Here is an 18,446-nt window from a genome sequence, read left to right as displayed (position 1 = left end):
TATCGAAGGAGGTCTCAGAACAGCAAGTCATCTCTCGCACCACATGTCATGGAATAATTAGGAAACAGCAGGTGACTTAAATATGACACACCAAACTCACAATCTACAGGATCAGTCAAGTGGCTTTTCAAATCTTACCCGATTATACACCTTGTTCCCTCTGAATATTATTATAGGACTCTCTAGATTTAATTAACATTTGGACAAAAATGTATCTATGACAGATAATGGTATAAGTGCATATTAGCCGATAGTAAATTACATTGCTACAAGGGGGTGCAGAAAAGTTTTCAGCCCAACCAATAAGAGAATGACGTAGATATGGTTTAATCCAGGAATGCCCACACTTTTTGGGCTTGCGAGCTACTTTTAAAATGACCAAGTTAAAATGATCTACCAACAATAAGATTTTTTAAAAAACACAAAGCACGCTGTACTCAGAGAAAATGTTAATTATCATTTATATTTAGGGGTTTTTTCAAAGAGGTCAAGGCAGATGACTTTAAAATATGCAATATTACCTCATTAACAACTATACAAAAATAGACAAATATACCCCCTCCCTTTTTACTAAACCGTGATAGCGTTTTTTAGCGCAGGGAGCTGTGCTTAATGCCCCGCGCTGCTCCCTGCACTAAAAAACACTATTGCGGTTTAGTAAAAAAGGGGGCCATAGTGCAAAATATAGATAGCAGATATAAATTCTCAAAATGGTCACATTTTTGATCACGAAATTGAAAATAAAATCATTTTTCCTACCTCTGTTGTCTGGTGATTTCATGAGTCTCTGGTTGCATTTTCTTCTTCTGACTGTGCATCCAATATTTCTTCCCTTCTTTCAGCCTCCTGTATGCTTCCTCTCCTCTAGACCTCATTCCCTCCCCCAACTTTTTCTTCCTCTCTCCTTGCCCCCTTCCCTTTCTTTCTTTCTCCCTGTCCCCTTCTGTCTTTCTTTCTGTCTCCCTCCCTCCCTCCCCCCTTTCTTTCTTTCTGTCTGTCTTTCTCCATGCCTCCTTTCTTTCTGTCTGTCTTTCTCTCTCCATGCCACCTTTCTTTCTTTCTGTCTCCCTGCCCCCCTTTCTTTCTGTCTCCCTGCCTGCCCCCTTTCTTTATCTTTCTTTCTCCCTGTCCCCCCCTAAGCCACTACTGCCACAATTGGGAAACAGGCCCCCAAGCCACCGCCGCCGAGTTCTGAGCTTTCCCTGCTTCCCAACGCCGTAAACAGGACAGCAGACGCGCCGGGCCCACCAGCCTTTCCCCCGATGTCAATTCTGATGTCAGAGAGGAAGTTCCGTGCCAACTTCCGGTGCTTCTGCTGTTTTGTTTATGGTGTCGGGAAGCAGGGAAAACGTAAAGGCAACGCAAGTCTATCACGAAGCCTGGGATGGGCTCCACAATCGGCTCACGTTGCCTTTGCGATCTACTGGTCGATTGCAATCGATATTTTGGGCAACCCTGGTTTAATCAATGATCTGAAACTATAGTGTGGTATGATTAATTTTGCTGGATTTAAAGTATAAATATATTGCCTGAACCAAGATATGATTTAATTTTCTGGGATTTAGTGAGTATAAAATATGGCTTAAAATAAAGTGTATTTCTGACTTTGGCTTCTTAGAGACTGAGCCATCTGTGTTCAGACGTTGTTAAGTGCACCTATTCAGGGGACGACAAAGGAATGGCCAGGTACATCTCACTATCTTCTCATGTATGCATGTAATAATGCATATTAAAATGTTCTGATGATTTCGATACGTGACCTCAAGGAATGAATGCTACATGATAATGATTTCACCGAAGATGATTTACTCATCACTACCTTCTGAACTCTTCCAGTCAAAACAGACTTTGGCCACCTCAGAGCACTCAACTAAACTGGGTTAATATTCCCAATAGTGAACTGGCCCCAGTGTATAAAAATGTGTTTATAATACCAAACTGTTAATTGCCATGTGTTGCATGAAATGTGTTCTCTTTGCTTGTGGAGCTGTCTACAAAGGTTCTTTTCATCTTAACAAAACATTTTGTAATGCCTTTGTCCAAAGCCCTTTAAAGATCTAATGCAAAATTATAAGACATAGAGTGGAAGAGTACCCTTTTTGTTAGTACAGTGGCCTGAGACCTGGAGGAACTGGGTTTGATTTCCACTGCAGCTCCTTGTAATTCCAGGCAAGTCACTTATTACCCCAAGTTTAAAATAAACACAGGCCACCTCCATATTCACGGGTTTAGGACTCGCGACTTCGGTTATTTGCGAGTTTTAAACCCTGACCCACCCCCGCCTCCCGGACCTTTTCACACCTTACTTTTAAAACTTGGTGGTCTAGCGGTGAAGTGGTGCAGGAGTACTCCTTCTATGCTCCTGCTCCATACAGAGTCGTGAACAAAAATGGCTGCCGTGAGTTCTCGTGGTCTTGACTATAGACCAATGGATTTATAATCAAGCTAAATCTGAGTTCACTCTTTGGAGTTGGCTGGGGGGCTCTTCTAGCGAGACTCCTGCTCTGTTTAAGCACCTGCATGATTGATAAATGTATTTATATCACTATTTAAGTTATTTATATAATTAGTTGTTTTGAGCACACGAGAGGTGTCCAGTGGACACCCCGTTTCACATATTAAATTTATCAGTATATTTATTAAAATATTGTTGCTCAGGTACTTCTCTAAGCAGGCTTGTCCCCCTTTAAGAACCTATTGACTTTAACTGCTTTTTGGAGTTTCTTTTAAAGTATCTACAGCAGTATTTTTCTGGGGACTATTTGTTTGCATCACAATTAATCAAGCATTATAATTAAAGTTATACTTTTCATAAGCACCGACGCTTTCGGTACTTGGACAATAGGAATCTGGAAAGACAAAGCTTAATTCTGAGTTGCTTTCACTATACCTGAAGCATCCGGATGGTAAAGACTGGTTGTTGCCGTTATTGGTCCTTGTGGATGAAGACAGCTAGCTGAGGATCTCTGGCTAGCGATGAGAATTCTACTTTTAGTTGATGGTAATCTGGAGATAGCACCTAATCCCAGCTGGGGTTTAAGGATCATGGTAGATCTATAAAAGCTTGGCGGAACCTCATAAGGCGTATATGGTGGAGGGCAGAATTCTTCTTTTCCAGGTCTTTCACCTACCTGTTTAGAAGCAATTCAAATAAAGATGAAGAAGATTAATTTTACAGCACATCTGCTCTTCTTTGGCCCACTAAGATTATTTTTACATCAGCAATACTCAGATTTAACTCCTTAGTGAACCAAGGCCCCCTTTTATCAAGCTGCGTTAGGGGTTTTTTTTATCACGAGTCGCTGCGGTAAAAGCTCCAACACTCATAGGAATTCTATGAGTGTCAGAGCTTTTACCGCAGTGGCCTGTGATTAAATTTAAAAAAAACCCTAACACAGCTTGATAAAAGGGAGCCCAATTAGCAGCAAACCCCAAAAAATATTGTCCATTATATAATCTGAAAATTAAAGCATTATTTGTATTTAATTTTAGGATCCAGATGAACTAGCCCCTCCCTTTTACAAAAGCGTAGTGCTGGCCGTGGAATTCCTATGAGCACACTACCGTGGGACGCACTCAGAATTGGTGCCGATGACTGACAACTGTGCCTAGCAGTTGGGGGAGTGTTTTGTGCGAAGTAAGGGTGTTATCACAGTTTAAGCCATAGGTGTCAAAGTCGGTCCTCGAGGGCCGGAATCCAGTCGGGTTTTCAGGATTTCCCCAATGAATATGCATGAGATCTATGTGCATGCACAGCTTTCAATGCATATTCATTGGGGAAATCCTGAAAACCCGACTGGATTACGGCCCTCGAGGAGGGACTTTGACACCCCTGGTTTAAGCTGTTATAAAATGTGCACCTTCATGCATATTTTGTGTGCTCGTATTTACATCTACTTCAGAACAGGTGCAAATTCCATTCATGTTGGCTGCGATTTCTGCAGTTTTTATAAAGACACAAAAATGAGAAGCCAATATTCAAAACAATTTAAGAGGGCAGGAGAGGCTGCTGCCTGCTCATGGCTGCCCAACCGCTGATATTCAGTGGTATTTAACCAGACAGTGCCATTGAATATCAGCTCTGACTGACCATAAAAAAAAGTAGTACAGTGGTAAAGGGGCAGGCCTAAATTAGGCTGTCTAGCTATGCGGGTGCCAGAACTGAATGTAGGCCAGCACCAGGGCCGGATTTTCCTATAGGCTAACTAGGCTTCAGCCTAGGGCCTCAAGATCCGTGTCACATTTTTTATAAAGTTTAGTACCAATAACAACATGTTTCATTTAACATATTGATATATATCACAATAATGATGTATTTTATTATCTCTCATGTAATTTACAAACTTAAAAATGGGAGGTGAAAGGGCCTCTTAAGTGGAATAGCCTAGGGCCTCTTTTCATCTAAGTCCGGCCCTGGCCAGCACCCATCTATTTAAAATCTTCTTTGAAGCCCTCTGAGCCCCATCCTTCCCATCCCCTCCCTGTTTATAGAATCAGGGCCTTAGTGTACAGTTCTGACATGTGTGGCTCTTCCTTACACACAGTCATCTCCTCACCTGCTCAGTGAGTCCCACATATTCAGGCAGCTCTCAGGGATGTGAGAGGCACTCTGGGGCCAATTCTATAAGAAGCGGCCAAAAGTTAGGCGCTGAAATAGGCACCGTTCAGCGTGATTCAAGTAAAAGTGGGTGCTGTTTAGTGAATCACGCTACGCGGCGCCTATTTTGGAGGCGCCCAATAAATAGGCCAGCTCTAGGCACAACTAAAAGTTAGGCGGCCATGCGAGCGCTTAAGCACGCTTAAGTGCAGCGAATCTGTAACAAGGCACCTAACGTGAAGCCACGTCCACGCCTAACATGCATAGCGCCTATTTTTTTTGGAAGGCCGCCTAAATTTTTAGAGGCGCCTTGTTGCAGAATCGCTCTTTCTTGATAGGCACCTAAGTTTCAATTATTGCTGATTAATAAGCTTAATTGAGCTTGTTATTCAATTTAGATAGGCGCCTATCTAGTTGGGCGACTCCGAAATAGGTGCCTAACATTAGGCGCCAGTTACAGAATTTGGGCCTCTGTGCCTCCACAATCCTGCTGCCTATGGAAAAATGTCTGTTTCCGATGAGCTGTGGGCAATACTAAAACTTGGGTGCAGGTCTTTTTGTGGGGTGTCAGGTCAAAAGCGCGCCGGGACAAAGGCGCGCCCAGACAATTGAGCGCAGCGCGGAGGCGCGCACCGCTCAAAATTACTGTTTTTAGGGCTCCGACGGGGGGGGGGCGTGGGGGGGAACCCCCCCCACTTTACTTAATAGACATCGCGCCACGTTGTGGGGGCATTGTGGGAGGTTTGGGGGGTTGTAACCCCCCACATTTTACTGAAAACTTCACTTTTTCCCTGTTTTTAGGGAAAAAGTTAAGTTTACAGTAAAAGGTGGAGGGTTACAACCCCCCAAGCCCCCCATAACGCCGGCGCGATGTCTATTAAGTAAAGTGGGGGGGGGGTTCCCCAACAAAAAACCCCGTCGGAGCCCCTAAAAACAGTAATTTTGAGCGGCGCGCGCCTCTGCGCTGCGCTCATTTGTCCGGGTGCGCCTTTGTCTTTCGCGCCGTTGTCTATGAACCTTTTTGTGGTCTTGGTGTTTCAGATGAGCAACTTTGCTTTTTCTACTGAAAAGCAGGATTTAGTCAGGCACATAAGTGGTGACTTCCCAGCTTAGGACTGCTCAGCATTGAATTGTCCAAGAAGTCAGAGCTGCCTGCACAGACAAATGGGAAGACTGGCAAGCCCAGTTTGACTGAGGGCATTATCCCATGAAGTCTCATCACAAAGTAGTGCACAGCGAAAATATGAAAGGAGGACCCAGTAGGTGCCTACTGGATAGTATATACAGATACAGGCTTCCAGATGCTGCAGTCACTCCAATTTGATGAGATTTCACTTTGGAGCCAAGAAGATTATCTGCTTGTTCATAGCAGAATTGCATAACAAGTGACTAGACCAGTTTGCCAGGATTCATTGCATTAACAGGCATATCAGTCCTATTTGGATGAAAATAAATAATTGGGTTGACACTCTCGAGGATGCAGTTCTCTACAGGTGAGAGCCTGCTTACATTGTAGAGTAAGAGAGGCTTTCTCTTGAGGATTGGAACGAGGCTTCAGACAGAAGGTGGGAAACAGTATTTCCTCATTCAGGTGAAAAGGTGTGCCAACCTTAGGTAAAAACGAGTCCAAAGGACAGCTTTGTGATGATATTGTCTCAATGTTTTTGCTTTGGAATCAGCTGAAGTGCTGAGGAAATCATTGCACATTGGAAGGGCTGCATATTCAGGGAACTCTTCAGTAAAATGTGAGCTCTAGGAGAACAGTTCCTTCCCAGCACTGGATGATGTGTACCAATCCTGCAGTCTATGGAAAACACCTGTTACAGGTGAGCAACTGTTGTATATGCACATATAATGCTGTTTATAAGATAGGGTTACCATATTTTGGAAAAGAAAACCCCGGACACATAACCCCGCCTCATTCTGCCTCCAGCCCCGCCCCATTCCACCCCCAGCAAGCCTCCTCTCTTCTACAACCAACTCCAGCCGCATCTGGAGGAGTTGGAGCATGTGCGGATGTGTGTGATATCATCCACGCATGATCAGAGGCCCTCCAGATGCGGTGGGGACTGGTCGGGGCTTTCTAAAACCTGGACAAGTGTCAGGTTATGGAAAGTCCGTCCGGGAGTCCGGACACTCCTCTAAAAAGAGGACATGTCCAGGTTTTCCAAAATGTCTGGTAACCCTATTCTAAGATTACCCCATGCATTAACATATGCATGGCGTCAAGAACTCTCATACATTTATGGAACCCACATGCAGGTGTGTTTGGGGGAGTGAATTGCGCAAAGTGCAGGTGTTGTCACAGTTTAAGCTCATATAAAATGTGCACCTTCATGCATATTTTGTGCGCTCATATTTACATCTAGTTCGGAACAGGTACAAATTCCGTCCATTTTGGCTGCAATTTCTGCAATTTTCCTAGGGCAATTTTATAAAGACACAATAATGACAATCAAGCCAATATTAAAAGCAATTCAAGTGGGCAAGAGAGGCTCTGACTGGCCATAAAAAAAGGCCGCCTGGCTATGCGAGTGCCAGCCCTGAATGTAGGCCAGCACCCACCTATTTAAAACCTTCTTTGAAGTCCTCCGAGTCCCTTCCTTCCCCCCTCCCACCAGCATGTGACCTGAAGACCCCCCCCTTTCCCCTTGATAGCCCCCCTGGACCTACCTTAGATCCCTGGTGGTCCAATGGGTGCAATGGAGACAAGAGCAAACCTCACTTGCTCCCAGTGGCATAGCGAGGGTGAGCAGCACCCAGGGGGGTGTCGTCACTCCCCCACCCTCCCCTGCCGCGTGAATGCGCACCCCTTCCCTATACCTTTTTAGCATCGGCGGGAGCAGCCACCAACTTGCTGCCCACGTCAGATTTGATGCTTTCTCTGACATCACTTCCTAGGTGCGGGTCCAGGAAGTGACATCAGGGAGAGCGCCAAAGCGGACGAGGGCAGTAAGTTGGTGGCTGCTCACACCGAAGGTACGGGGGAAAGGGGCATGCATGGCAGGGGGAGGAGTGGGAAGGGAGGGCACTCCGAGCAAGATGGCACCCGGGACGGACCGCCCTCCCCATTACTATGCTACTGCTCGCTTCTACCCCTAGCAGCAGCATCCTCAAAATGGCTGCACACTGTAGGCATACACTGTTCTTCAATCAGTGCCTATTGATTGTTTGAATCTTGATAATACCACCTTTCTGTGGTACAACCTATGTGGTTTACATAGGGCTCCTTTTACAAAGGTGCGCTAGCGTTTTTTACACACGCACTGGATTAGCGTGCGCTAGCCGAAAATCTACCGCCTGCTCAAAAGGAGGCAGTAGCAGCTAGTGCGCATGCTATTCTGCACGTTAAGGCCCTAACGCACCTTTGTAAAAGAAGCCCTTAGTATCAAGAGATACTGCAGGTACTTTCTCTCTCTCCAATGGACTCACAATCCAATTTTTGTACCAGGAGCAATAGTGGGTTAAGTAACTTATCCAGGATCATAATGAGCCACATTAGGAATCCAAGCCAGTTTCCCCAGTTCTCATCTCACTGTGGTGACCACTGGGCTACTCCTCCACTTCCAAAGGTGCCTACAAAGCACTAGTAATGATACAGAGAAAACCCATGAACTTTTAATTATTTCCTGTCGTTTTGGTTTTAAAACAACACAAAATGTCAGAGCAAATGTTGACAATTCCCCCTGTCGGTTTTTGTGGTTTTTTAAAAAATAATTTTTATTGGAAAAGCAGCCAGCCCCATAACAAGGAATCATAGGCTACAGCACAACAGTATGAGTGAACAAATAAGAACAAAACAAGCAGTCCCAGGAGGGCAGCAGTAACGCTCAACCTGTCGTTTTAAATGAAAGCATAACCCTAATCTATTTAAGCTCCATGCTGAACATCTGCCTCACTAAATTTTCATATCTCCTTGCTTTTTCCTGCATCTGATAAGATAGAAAACCCAGCCAAAAGACTATTTAAAAAAAAAAAAAAAGTATCTGCTGATTAATTAACTTTGGTGCAGTTGACAAATAAGCAAATTAATATGTCAAATCAACATTCATGTAGCAGTGACATATTTATAGAAATAAAGTTCAACAATAATAGCTCTAAGTGTTTTGCCCATAACAATTAAAGGCACCATAAATCTAATCTGGCTCAATACTGAAAGTCTAAAATGCACTTTATAAGATTGTCTTCAAATTACTATCGGTGAAGTATGAGCTTTGAATTTCGCAAGCCCTGGATCTCACAAATCGTTCTTTCCATGCGTTTCACAGTGGAAATAGTAATGCTTTCTAAATCATACTGCTTAGGTATGTCTTCATTTTGTTCGGGGCCCTTCCACTAAACCGCATTACACGCGAACATATTTGCTTTTTATTTTTAAATTTTATATGGGTTTGGCCAGGCTATTTGATGGATTTGATAACACTATGGGCTCCTTTTAATAATAATAATAATAATAATAATAACAGCTTATATACCGCAATACCGTGAAGTTATATGCGGTTTACAAAGATTAAGCAAAGGCACAAATTGATTGACTTTAAGAGGGGAGGAAGAAAGAGGGTTAATAGGACAGGAAATCCATTTTTGAGGAGAGAGTGCCATGCACGCTAACCCCACGCTACATGCTCAATGGAGGCGTTAGCGTCTAGCGCACATGGCATTGCAGCGCGAGCTAAAACCGCTACCGCAGCTTAGTAAAAGGAGCCCTATGTCACTCAAATAGATATTTACGTTCTTCCCAAAAATTCTTATTGGTAATGGCGTCTTGTAAGGATTGTAGATTGCCCTCCTCTAGGAAAGATCAATCCTGGGAAGAGCTGCAGAGTTTTGGAATTCTCTACTCAGTGAAATAAGAAATTTGTCTAATATCAGGCTTTTTTTTTTTTATGAAAACGATATAAACGTGGTTATTTCAGATATATTTTTTATTAAGTAGGGTGGGTATTATGATTAAATTTTAAGATGTATTTAAAGATTTGTAAATTTTTTCATATTGTATTATCTTTTATTGTAACCTACTTGGAACCTTATAAGGAAATTTAATTAAATTAATATGCCAAAAAAGACTTACCACATAACATACTGGAGCAATCTGCCTGTTAGTGTGCACCATCTTACATATTTGCTATTTTTTAAATATATATTTTGTTGGGGGGGGTGTCAGGGGTGTGTCACGGGCAAAGAATGGACACAGAAGTGTTAACCAGAAAGTACATTTGCAGTAGCTCTTGCTAATCAATGCAGAGCTAATGCAATAACTTTTTTTCTAGGGCTGCAGATTTAGGGCCTGATTCTGTATAGGACGCCAGTCTCAACGGCCATCTAAGAAGCAGCTGAGAATCGCTTCTACTTGAAAGGACAGTCACTTTACCCCCCCTCCCGATTATCTAATCAGTGCCCATGTCAACCAGCAACGATTAGAGAATCACACCTGCCTGATCGCAAAGATAGTGTCAGGGAGATTGAGGAGCGTTAGGCAGGAGGGAGTGGGCATTCCTCCTGCCAATTGTGAATGTTGGGGGGGGGGGTTAGGGAGATCCTCTGATGCAGCTGGCTCAGCTGACTGTACCAGCGGTATTTTCCCCCTGATCAGCTGAGCCGGCAGGACTCTCTGAAGCCACAGTTTTGAGGAATCCTGCTGGCCCAGCTGATCGTGGATTCCCATGCCACGATCAGCTCAGCCAGTCACATCTACTTTTCCAATTGAAATGTAGGCCATCTTTTTGCATGCCTACATTTTAGGCGTCTATCGCGGCTCTAGGAAGACACATAGGGACATTTAAACTCACCCAAGGCCACTTCCAGGTGAAACCACACCCACTCCCCACCTTGGGCAATCTTAAGTGTCCCTACGTTTCTCCCTAAACCCACGACAAACGCCTACAGTGTAAGTGTCCTTCCTGGCCCGAGTTTTTTCTAAAAACATACATCCCAATTGGCTGCCAGATGGCAGTAGGATGTCTACCGCCGCCTACTATCAGGACACCCATTTGTAGAATCATCCCCTTATGCCCCCTTATGCTTTAGTGTGTTAATAACATGATTAACGCATTAAGCCTCCTTTTCACAAAGCTGCTTTAGGAATTCTGGAGCTAATACCACTGCAGTTGGCAATAAAAAATCCTAACACGGCTTCATAAAAAGAGGAGTAAATCTTTTAATTCTAATTTAAAAATGTAATCACAATTAATGTGATTAACTGATCTTCCTATGTCAGGATCTTGCTTCTCTAGTTCTGAAAGAGGCTGCAGTGTCAGCATCAGCTTACTGTGCAGCTGCTAGCTCTGCCTGACCCAGAAACAGGAAGTTATTGATATAACTTCCTGTTCCTGGTTCAGGCAGAGCTAGCGGCAGCATGGAATTATAATTATGACACCGCTGCCTCTTTCAGACCTGCAGAAATGGCGGATCCCGATGCAGACCAGTTAGTGTATGGGAGCAAGGAGAGAGAAATGGGAGAGAGTTGCTGCATGGGGGGGGGTGCAAGGAGGGAGAGATTTGCTAGTTATGGGGGCGAGAAGAGAGAGAGGTGATGCATGGGGGAAAGAAACGCTGGACTCAGGCAAAGAGGGAGAGAGGTGCTGCATTGTGGGGCAAGAGAAAGAGATGCTGAACATGTGAGGGAGTGGGAAGGGGAAAGATCCAATGAGAGGATTGAGGAGCTGAATTGGGAGGCAAGAAGGGAGAAAGATGTTGACCTCAGGGAAGGGATGGGAAGGTAAGAGAAAGATCCAAAGAGGGGATTGAGGATTAGAAGGGGAAAACTTGATGCACAGAGAAAGGAAGAGAGATACTGTATATAAGAGATAAGTGGGGAAAAGAGGAGACATACTGTTCTGGAAGCAAGAGAAAGGAGAGACCAGGATAGAGCTGAAAGGGTGAAAGGAAATGGGGGACTAGATAGTAGATAAAAGATAGAGAAGAAACTACAGATAAGTGGTCTTTTAGGAATTTTTTTGTGTTTGTTGTATTTTTTTTAATACCTTAAATATTAATTGCGATTAATCGCTGACACACAAGATTAATTGTGATTAAAATTTTTAATCTTCCTGCAGCCCTACTTTTTTCAGGTAACATGCACGAATGCGAATATTAGGGCATGACCTGAAAAAAAAATTTAAATGTCTATAATTTCTGCTGCATTAGAAATGAGCTTAGGTCCAAATCAGGGATCTCAAAGTCCCTCCTTGAGGGCTGCAATCCAGTCGGATTTTCAGGATTTCCCCAATGAATATGTATTGAAGACAGTGCATGCACATAGATCTCATGCAAATTCATTGGGGAAATCCTGAAAACCCGACTAGATTGCGGCCCTGAAGGAGTGACTTTGAGATCCCTGGTCCAAATCACGAGTATGGCTCCTAAAAAATTGGATCTGATCAGGACGGCGCTTAGCGTGATTCTATAAAAGGCTCCCATTATATAATAGAATCGCACTTAGGGGCCATAAATGGCATAACATTTAGGTGCCCCAATATAACAACTGGGTGAAATTCAAACAGAAAAAGTTCCCAAAGGACTGTGAACTAACAAAAACGAAAAAGGAAACAAAAAACAAAATGAAAATGCCTTTAAACCTCGAAGGTGCTCAGAACCAATATATGGTAAGAAAGTGACCAAACCAGGGCAGCAACCCCGGTAAGGACTTTCAAAGAGTCTATCAATGCACCATCCTCAAATGGTAGAAAGGTATTTAAATTTTGGTGAGTGTCTTTTTATACTATTTTTCTTCTTTTTTCTATTAAATGTCCATTTAAAATGTCCAATGCTTAAGTGAAAACTATGATCCTCAAAATAGGCAAAACTTAACTCTGAGAGTTTAGGAAGCCAACTTGCAGGTACAGGTACAGGTGGGTCCTAATGTGTTTCGCCGACAGGCTTCTTCAGAGAACCCCCATACTGGATGGAACATCAAGTTCAACAACTTCCTGAATCTTCACTTCTAAACTGATTGCATTTAGGTGAACATTAAGTAAAAACAGACCTAAATACTTGCGCCTAAGTTGAGCGCAGATCAGGTATATTCTATAACAATGCACTTGCACCTTTTAGGCATGTCCACAATCCACCCATGCCCCTCCCCTGGCCAGGCCCACTTTTAAGATTCATGCACTAGAAATGACACACACCTCTTTATAGAATGAGCCTACACAGTTGTGTACGTAACTTCTAATTGGTACAAATTAGTATCAACAATTAGGTATTAATTGCCAATTACTGGCGCCGATTGGATTTTAAAACATGCATAAATCGACTGTGTACACTGATTTGTGCACACAATTTAGGATGTCATATACAGAATTTGGGTCTTAAGAGCGCAGGACAACCCATATTCTAACATGGCCTGGTAAAAGGAACCCTAAGTTTCATTTTAGGCTTATTTGCTCAGCTTTTGGTCTCTTTGTTTTCATTCATATAGAAATGTGGAGAACCTCCTCCCTACCAATTCCCAAGCCTGGCGTCCTACTTAAGTTTAATTGATAAAGTTGTTAAATATTGCATCCAATTAGCATAAATCTGCGTGCTGGAAAACATATCTAAACAAATCAAGAAGGAAAAAAAATAATTGATTTCTGGAAATAAGACAGTTTCCTGGCAACATGGACTTTCATTTCTCATCTTGCCGATCCCTCCTGAATTGTTTCTTACTTAATAGTTCAGTTCGCTGATATGAAGCTTGCACAGTAAATAATGAGAATATTGCTTTTGCTCAGTGTAAATCCTTGTATCGCAATTTATTTTAACTGTCCATCTTGTTGCTAGGATCACCTCTGGATAAGCATAGCAGCTTCCTATACAAAAGAAAATCAGCATTGTATCAAAATCACTTATCTTACTATGCTTTGCTTGTCTAGACCAGGTTTTAGACTACTCTTTTTCATGTTTATAGAGGCTTTTCAAGGAGAATATCATTAATTGGATTAGGGTAAGGTTTTTGTGATAATCTATGTTTTTATGTTTTATTGAATAATCATTGAGTGTGGGGGGGGGAAGAAAATGGTTGGTTATGAATATGTGTAAGCTGAGTGTGCTTTTATTGGATTATTATATGTTGCAGTTTATGTATTGCATTATTGAAGTTTGGAAAAATCAATAAAGAATTTAAAAAAAAAAAGGATCAGAAACAGAGGTACATTCACAATTTAAGACACAACGCAAGCAAAGCAAACTTCACACTAATTCATGTTTCTAAGATTATTTCCTGAAATTTTTCTGATTACTAGGGAAATTCGGTGAATTTGCTGCAGTGAATTTTGTCCCCCATTTCAGCAAATTCCAGTGGTGCTCCAGTTCCCTGGGTTTAGAATTTCAACGTTTGACCCTAAAGATTTGCACTGTTCTGTCAGAAAGAACGACATATTGCCAGTGAACCATACAGACTGTGAGTGAAGCTAACAGACTCATCATCATTGTGCACACTGACTGACCTCCAGACTCTATAAAAGGTCACCCAAAGATGGGCATCCAAATTTTGGTGTGTAGGCCAAATGCGAATGCAAATTAATAAATTAACAAGGAATCAACGATCAATAATGGGGGTTAGGTAGCTGCAATTTGCATTTGCACTTGCATCTAGCCTATTCACTATTCTATAACTGTGTTAGATGCCATCGACTCATGTTCGAGTCCTAGCGACTTGATGAATTACAGATCTAAAAAGAAACTGGTTTTGTGCTAGTCTGGTAAGGTCCTCCAGTGTCACCCCCATAGTTGTTTTCAACGTGTCCAGCCATCTGATTGCAGGTTGCCCTCTTTGCCTGGTTCCATCGATCTTCCCAAACATGATATCCTTCTCCAGTGATCCCTCTCTTCTGATGGTGTGACCAAAATAAGACAGTCGTAACTACATTATTTGGGCTTCGAGTGAAATAGCCGGTTTGATCTCTTTCAGAATCAATTTGTTAGTTCTTCTGGTGGTCCACGACACGCATAAAATCCTTCTCTAGCACCAAAGCTCAAATGAGACAATCTTTTTCTGTCTTGTTTCCATGGAGAGGCATAATCAAAACATTCGTTTAAGTCCGGTTTGGACATAGGGCACTAGTCGCCCAAAGTCAGCAGTGGGAAAATGTCCATTCTCAAAAAGGACGTCTAAAATTATTATTATTATTATTTTTTTTAGAAAATAGTCTATCTGGACTTTCAGACGTTTGATCAGGACCGCCACTATGTCTATCTTGATACCACATTCTCAACCAAAAATTTGTCCAAGTCCCAAATGCCCAGAACAAGATCTTTTGGATGTGGGAGGGGCCAGCATTGTGATGGACAATAGAGAAGTGGGGCACCTTACAGGGCACTGATGTGAACTTCACAGAAAGGGTGCCACATAAACATCTCACCAGAACTCCCTTATAGGTTATGGTGAGCTCCCCATAACACCCCCAAAACCCATTATACCCACCTGTCTACTACCTCAATAGCCCTTATTGCTGCGGGTGATACCTATGTGGCAGCAGAGTAGGGTTTGGAGGGATTTTGGTGGGCGCACATGTTCCACCATAAATGTAGTGGTTAGAGTGGCTTATAGGACTGGGTACTCCTTTCTATGGTTGACTAGCCCACCACCCCCAGGCTATTTAAGAGATCTGTTTGCAGATCTACTAGGCTTTCCTATATTAGGTGCTGTAGTCAGGTATGTACATTTTTATTCTGATCTTTGCAGGGGTGTGAGGGGGATCAGTGAACACTAGGAGAGTGTGTGTGGGTCTTTACTTTGTCTCTCCAGTGGTTATCTGGTCACTTTGGATATTATTTGGGCACTTTTTTTTCCATCGTCTAAGTCACAACGTATAAATTCCATCTTGGAAGTCTCATAAAACCTTTGATTATCCCTGCAGGACGACTAAGTCTAGGTTGGCCCATATCCCGCCCTAACCACTCCTCCAGATATGTCCATTTTAGCTCTGGGTGCACAGCAGCATTCAGAGGCCTAAAAAGTCCCTGGATACATTCAAAAAATTGGTTTGATTATTGGCACTTGGACGGGTTTTTAGATGTGTTTACGTTTAGATTAAGAGCCATAATTGACCACTGAGAAAATGAGTGTGAACAAGTCTGATTTTCGTTTGGAATGTTGTTTCCTTGCCTTTGAATACTTTGTCGCAAGCCTTCATTGAAGTGCGACTAAGTGCTATTCTGCAGAGTATTTCTTTCCTGCTAGTTGCTTGTTTATGAAAGAGCCCAGGAGATTGAAATCCTTTACAACTTCTATTCTATTGTCTTCAAGCTCAAAATCTTAATCATTTTCCATGTTTATGTTCAGTTCTAATCCCATGTTATGACGTTTGGCTTTGACTTTTCTCAGTAGATACAGCATGTTTTCTTTGCTGCTAGTGAAGAGCGTTGTATCATCTGCATAGCACAGGTTGTTTAGATTTTAGTTACCAACTTTGAATCTGACTTTCTCTTCTTCCAAATTTGCTTTTTTCTGAAGATGTCTTCACTGTAAAGGTTGAACAGGTGACAAGATGCATCCTTGCCTGATGCCACGTTTTATTGGACCCCAATATGGCATCAGTGTTGCCATATTCAGTTCTCACTGCAGCTTCTTGATTTTCGTAGAGGCTCTTTATCAGCTGAGTTATCTGTTTGGGTATTCCCATTTGCGCTAGAGTTCTCCATAGTTTATCTTGATTCATATGGTGACCCATCAAAAGTGCACAGGACTTTGGCGCGCCGACAATCCCACGGCGACATCTTCGCGTAGGCCAAATGTGCGCCACCACTTCCACCATTCCCGTTAATGCTCTGAGGGTGTGTGGGGGGAACCCCCTACTACACTGAAAACTCTTGTTCTCCTTCCCGTTTTTGCTCTTTGGCAGTTTTCAGTGTAGTGGGGGGAGTTCCCCACACACACCCCCATGGCAGCTTGAACACTTCTAAATGTAGTGGGGGGTTCCACCCACACCCCCTTCAGAGTGCTAATGGGAACAGCGGAAACGGCAGCATGCATTTGTCCTATGCGCAATTGTTGCTGCGGGATTGTTGGCATGCCAAAGTCCTGTGCACTTTAGTTATGGTACTGATCCACACAGTCAAAAAAGCTTTAGTTGATGAAGCAAAAGTATAGGGGCTTTTGGTATTCTTCACTCTTCTCCAGTATCCATCTATCATTGGCAATAATATCTGTTGTTCCTCAACCTATTCTAAAACCAGCCTGAACTTTGGGTAGTTCTTCCTCAACATATGATTGCAGCCTTCGTTGTATTATTTTTAGCAATAATTTGCTGGCATGTGGAATTAATGCAATCGTTTTATAGTTGTTACAGTCCTTGGCATCAATATTCTTTGGTTATAGGCATGAACATTGATCTTCTCCAATCAGTAGGCCATGTTTTTTCCTTCCAAATCAGTTGACACAGTCGAGTGAGGACCATGATAGCACCCTCTTTGATTAATTCAGTTGGAATACTGTTGATACCAGGTGACTTGTCTTTTTAATAAAGCTTTAATTGCTGCCATGACTTCTTTTAAAATATCTGGGTCTTCTTCAGCATCAATTTCCACTTCAATTCCCCCAATGTTATCCTCCTTGCCTTTTTTATATAAATTTTCTGTATATACTTTCCATCTCTTTTTAATGCTTTCTGGATCATTCAATATCAATATTCTATAACATCCGCAACTAAATTTCAAAGCATGCAACTCAAAAGGGGGTGTGGTCATAGGAAGGACATGGGCAGGTCAGGGGAGATCACAGAGATTTGACAAAATTTTATAGAATACTTAGATTTTTGTGCCCAAATGCCCTCAGTTTGGCAGCGGCTTCAGCAGGTGGGGGGGGGGGGGGGGGAAGGCAGGCGGTAGCAGCTTCTACTGACAGGCAGGGAATATCCTCCGTGGCCACATACCCCCAACAAGTGGCCCGCATACCCCTAAAGGGTATGCATACCATGTGTTGAGAAACACTGTTCTAACCTTTCCCTCAGATCATCTACTAGTCTGCTATTTCCCTCAGATTGTCAGCAACACCTAATATACCTACATTCAGACAAATAAGATGCAATCATACTAGAAAAAAAAATCTTCAGTGTAGTAGGCCTAGGCCTCTGAAATGCTCTCCACGATTACATAAGACAGCAGGTATCTTCAAACAAATTTGAAACTGATATAAAGACCTTCCTATATGAAGATGCATTCTCATAAGCCAATCATCCTCCTTATTAAGTGAAGTGCTGGATCACAGATACAGTGGAACTTCCTGGACAACACTATTGCAGCATTATTACATTACATTACATTAGTGATTTCTATTCCGCCATTACCTTGCGGTTCCAGGCGGATTACATGATAATTGTCATGATATTACGAAATATATAAGGTGGATTACATAAGGATCGTCGTGAAATTAGGTAATACATAATGGGTAATTTGAACATTTTAGATTTGATAAGAAGTAGATAGTATAGTAGGTGAAGCTTGGGACAGATCTGGTTGTGTTAAATAGGTTTAATTATGTTTTGAAGAGTAGGGTTTTTGTTTCTTTTTTGAAGATTTTGTAATCTGTGGTCGAAGACAACAGATTGGTGAGTTGTCAGTCTAGTTTTGCTGCTCTGGTGGTCAGTAGGTTGTCATATAGTTTTCTTCGTTTGACATTTTTGGTTGGCAGGTGTGTGAATAGTGAGTGGATTCTCCTGTATCTGGTTGAGGTGGATTGAGTTAGTCGGTTGTTCCAATAGGTTGGCCTGTCTCCGTTTATAGCTTTAAATAGTAGGCAATAGAATTTGAAGTGCACTCTTGCTTGTATTGGGAGACAGTGTGAGTCGTGGTATGCCTCTGTGATGTGGTTGTATTTTTTCAGTGAATAGATGATTCTTAGGACTGTGTTTTGTATTGTTTGTAGTTG

The 18,446-nt window shown here is 42.4% G+C and overlaps 1 protein-coding gene across 2 annotated transcripts in view; it reads right to left on the bottom strand.

The window, feature by feature from the left end:
• MTUS2 (microtubule associated scaffold protein 2) overlaps nt 1-18,446 on the bottom strand; it is a 550,182-nt gene that overhangs the window by 322,293 nt on the left and 209,443 nt on the right. For both annotated transcript variants that reach the window (XM_033950272.1, XM_033950273.1), the window contains exon 3: nt 2,891-3,131. In XM_033950272.1, coding sequence (XP_033806163.1) covers nt 2,891-3,131 — 241 coding nt within the window. The remainder of the gene's footprint in view (nt 1-2,890; nt 3,132-18,446) is intronic.

The sequence above is a fragment of the Geotrypetes seraphini genome, chromosome 6 (genome assembly GCF_902459505.1).
Source record: "Geotrypetes seraphini chromosome 6, aGeoSer1.1, whole genome shotgun sequence".
In the NCBI taxonomy this organism is placed as follows: Eukaryota; Metazoa; Chordata; class Amphibia; order Gymnophiona; family Dermophiidae; genus Geotrypetes; species Geotrypetes seraphini.
Note: the sequence above shows the minus strand (reverse complement) of the source record. Positions and strands in the feature narration are given on the sequence as shown.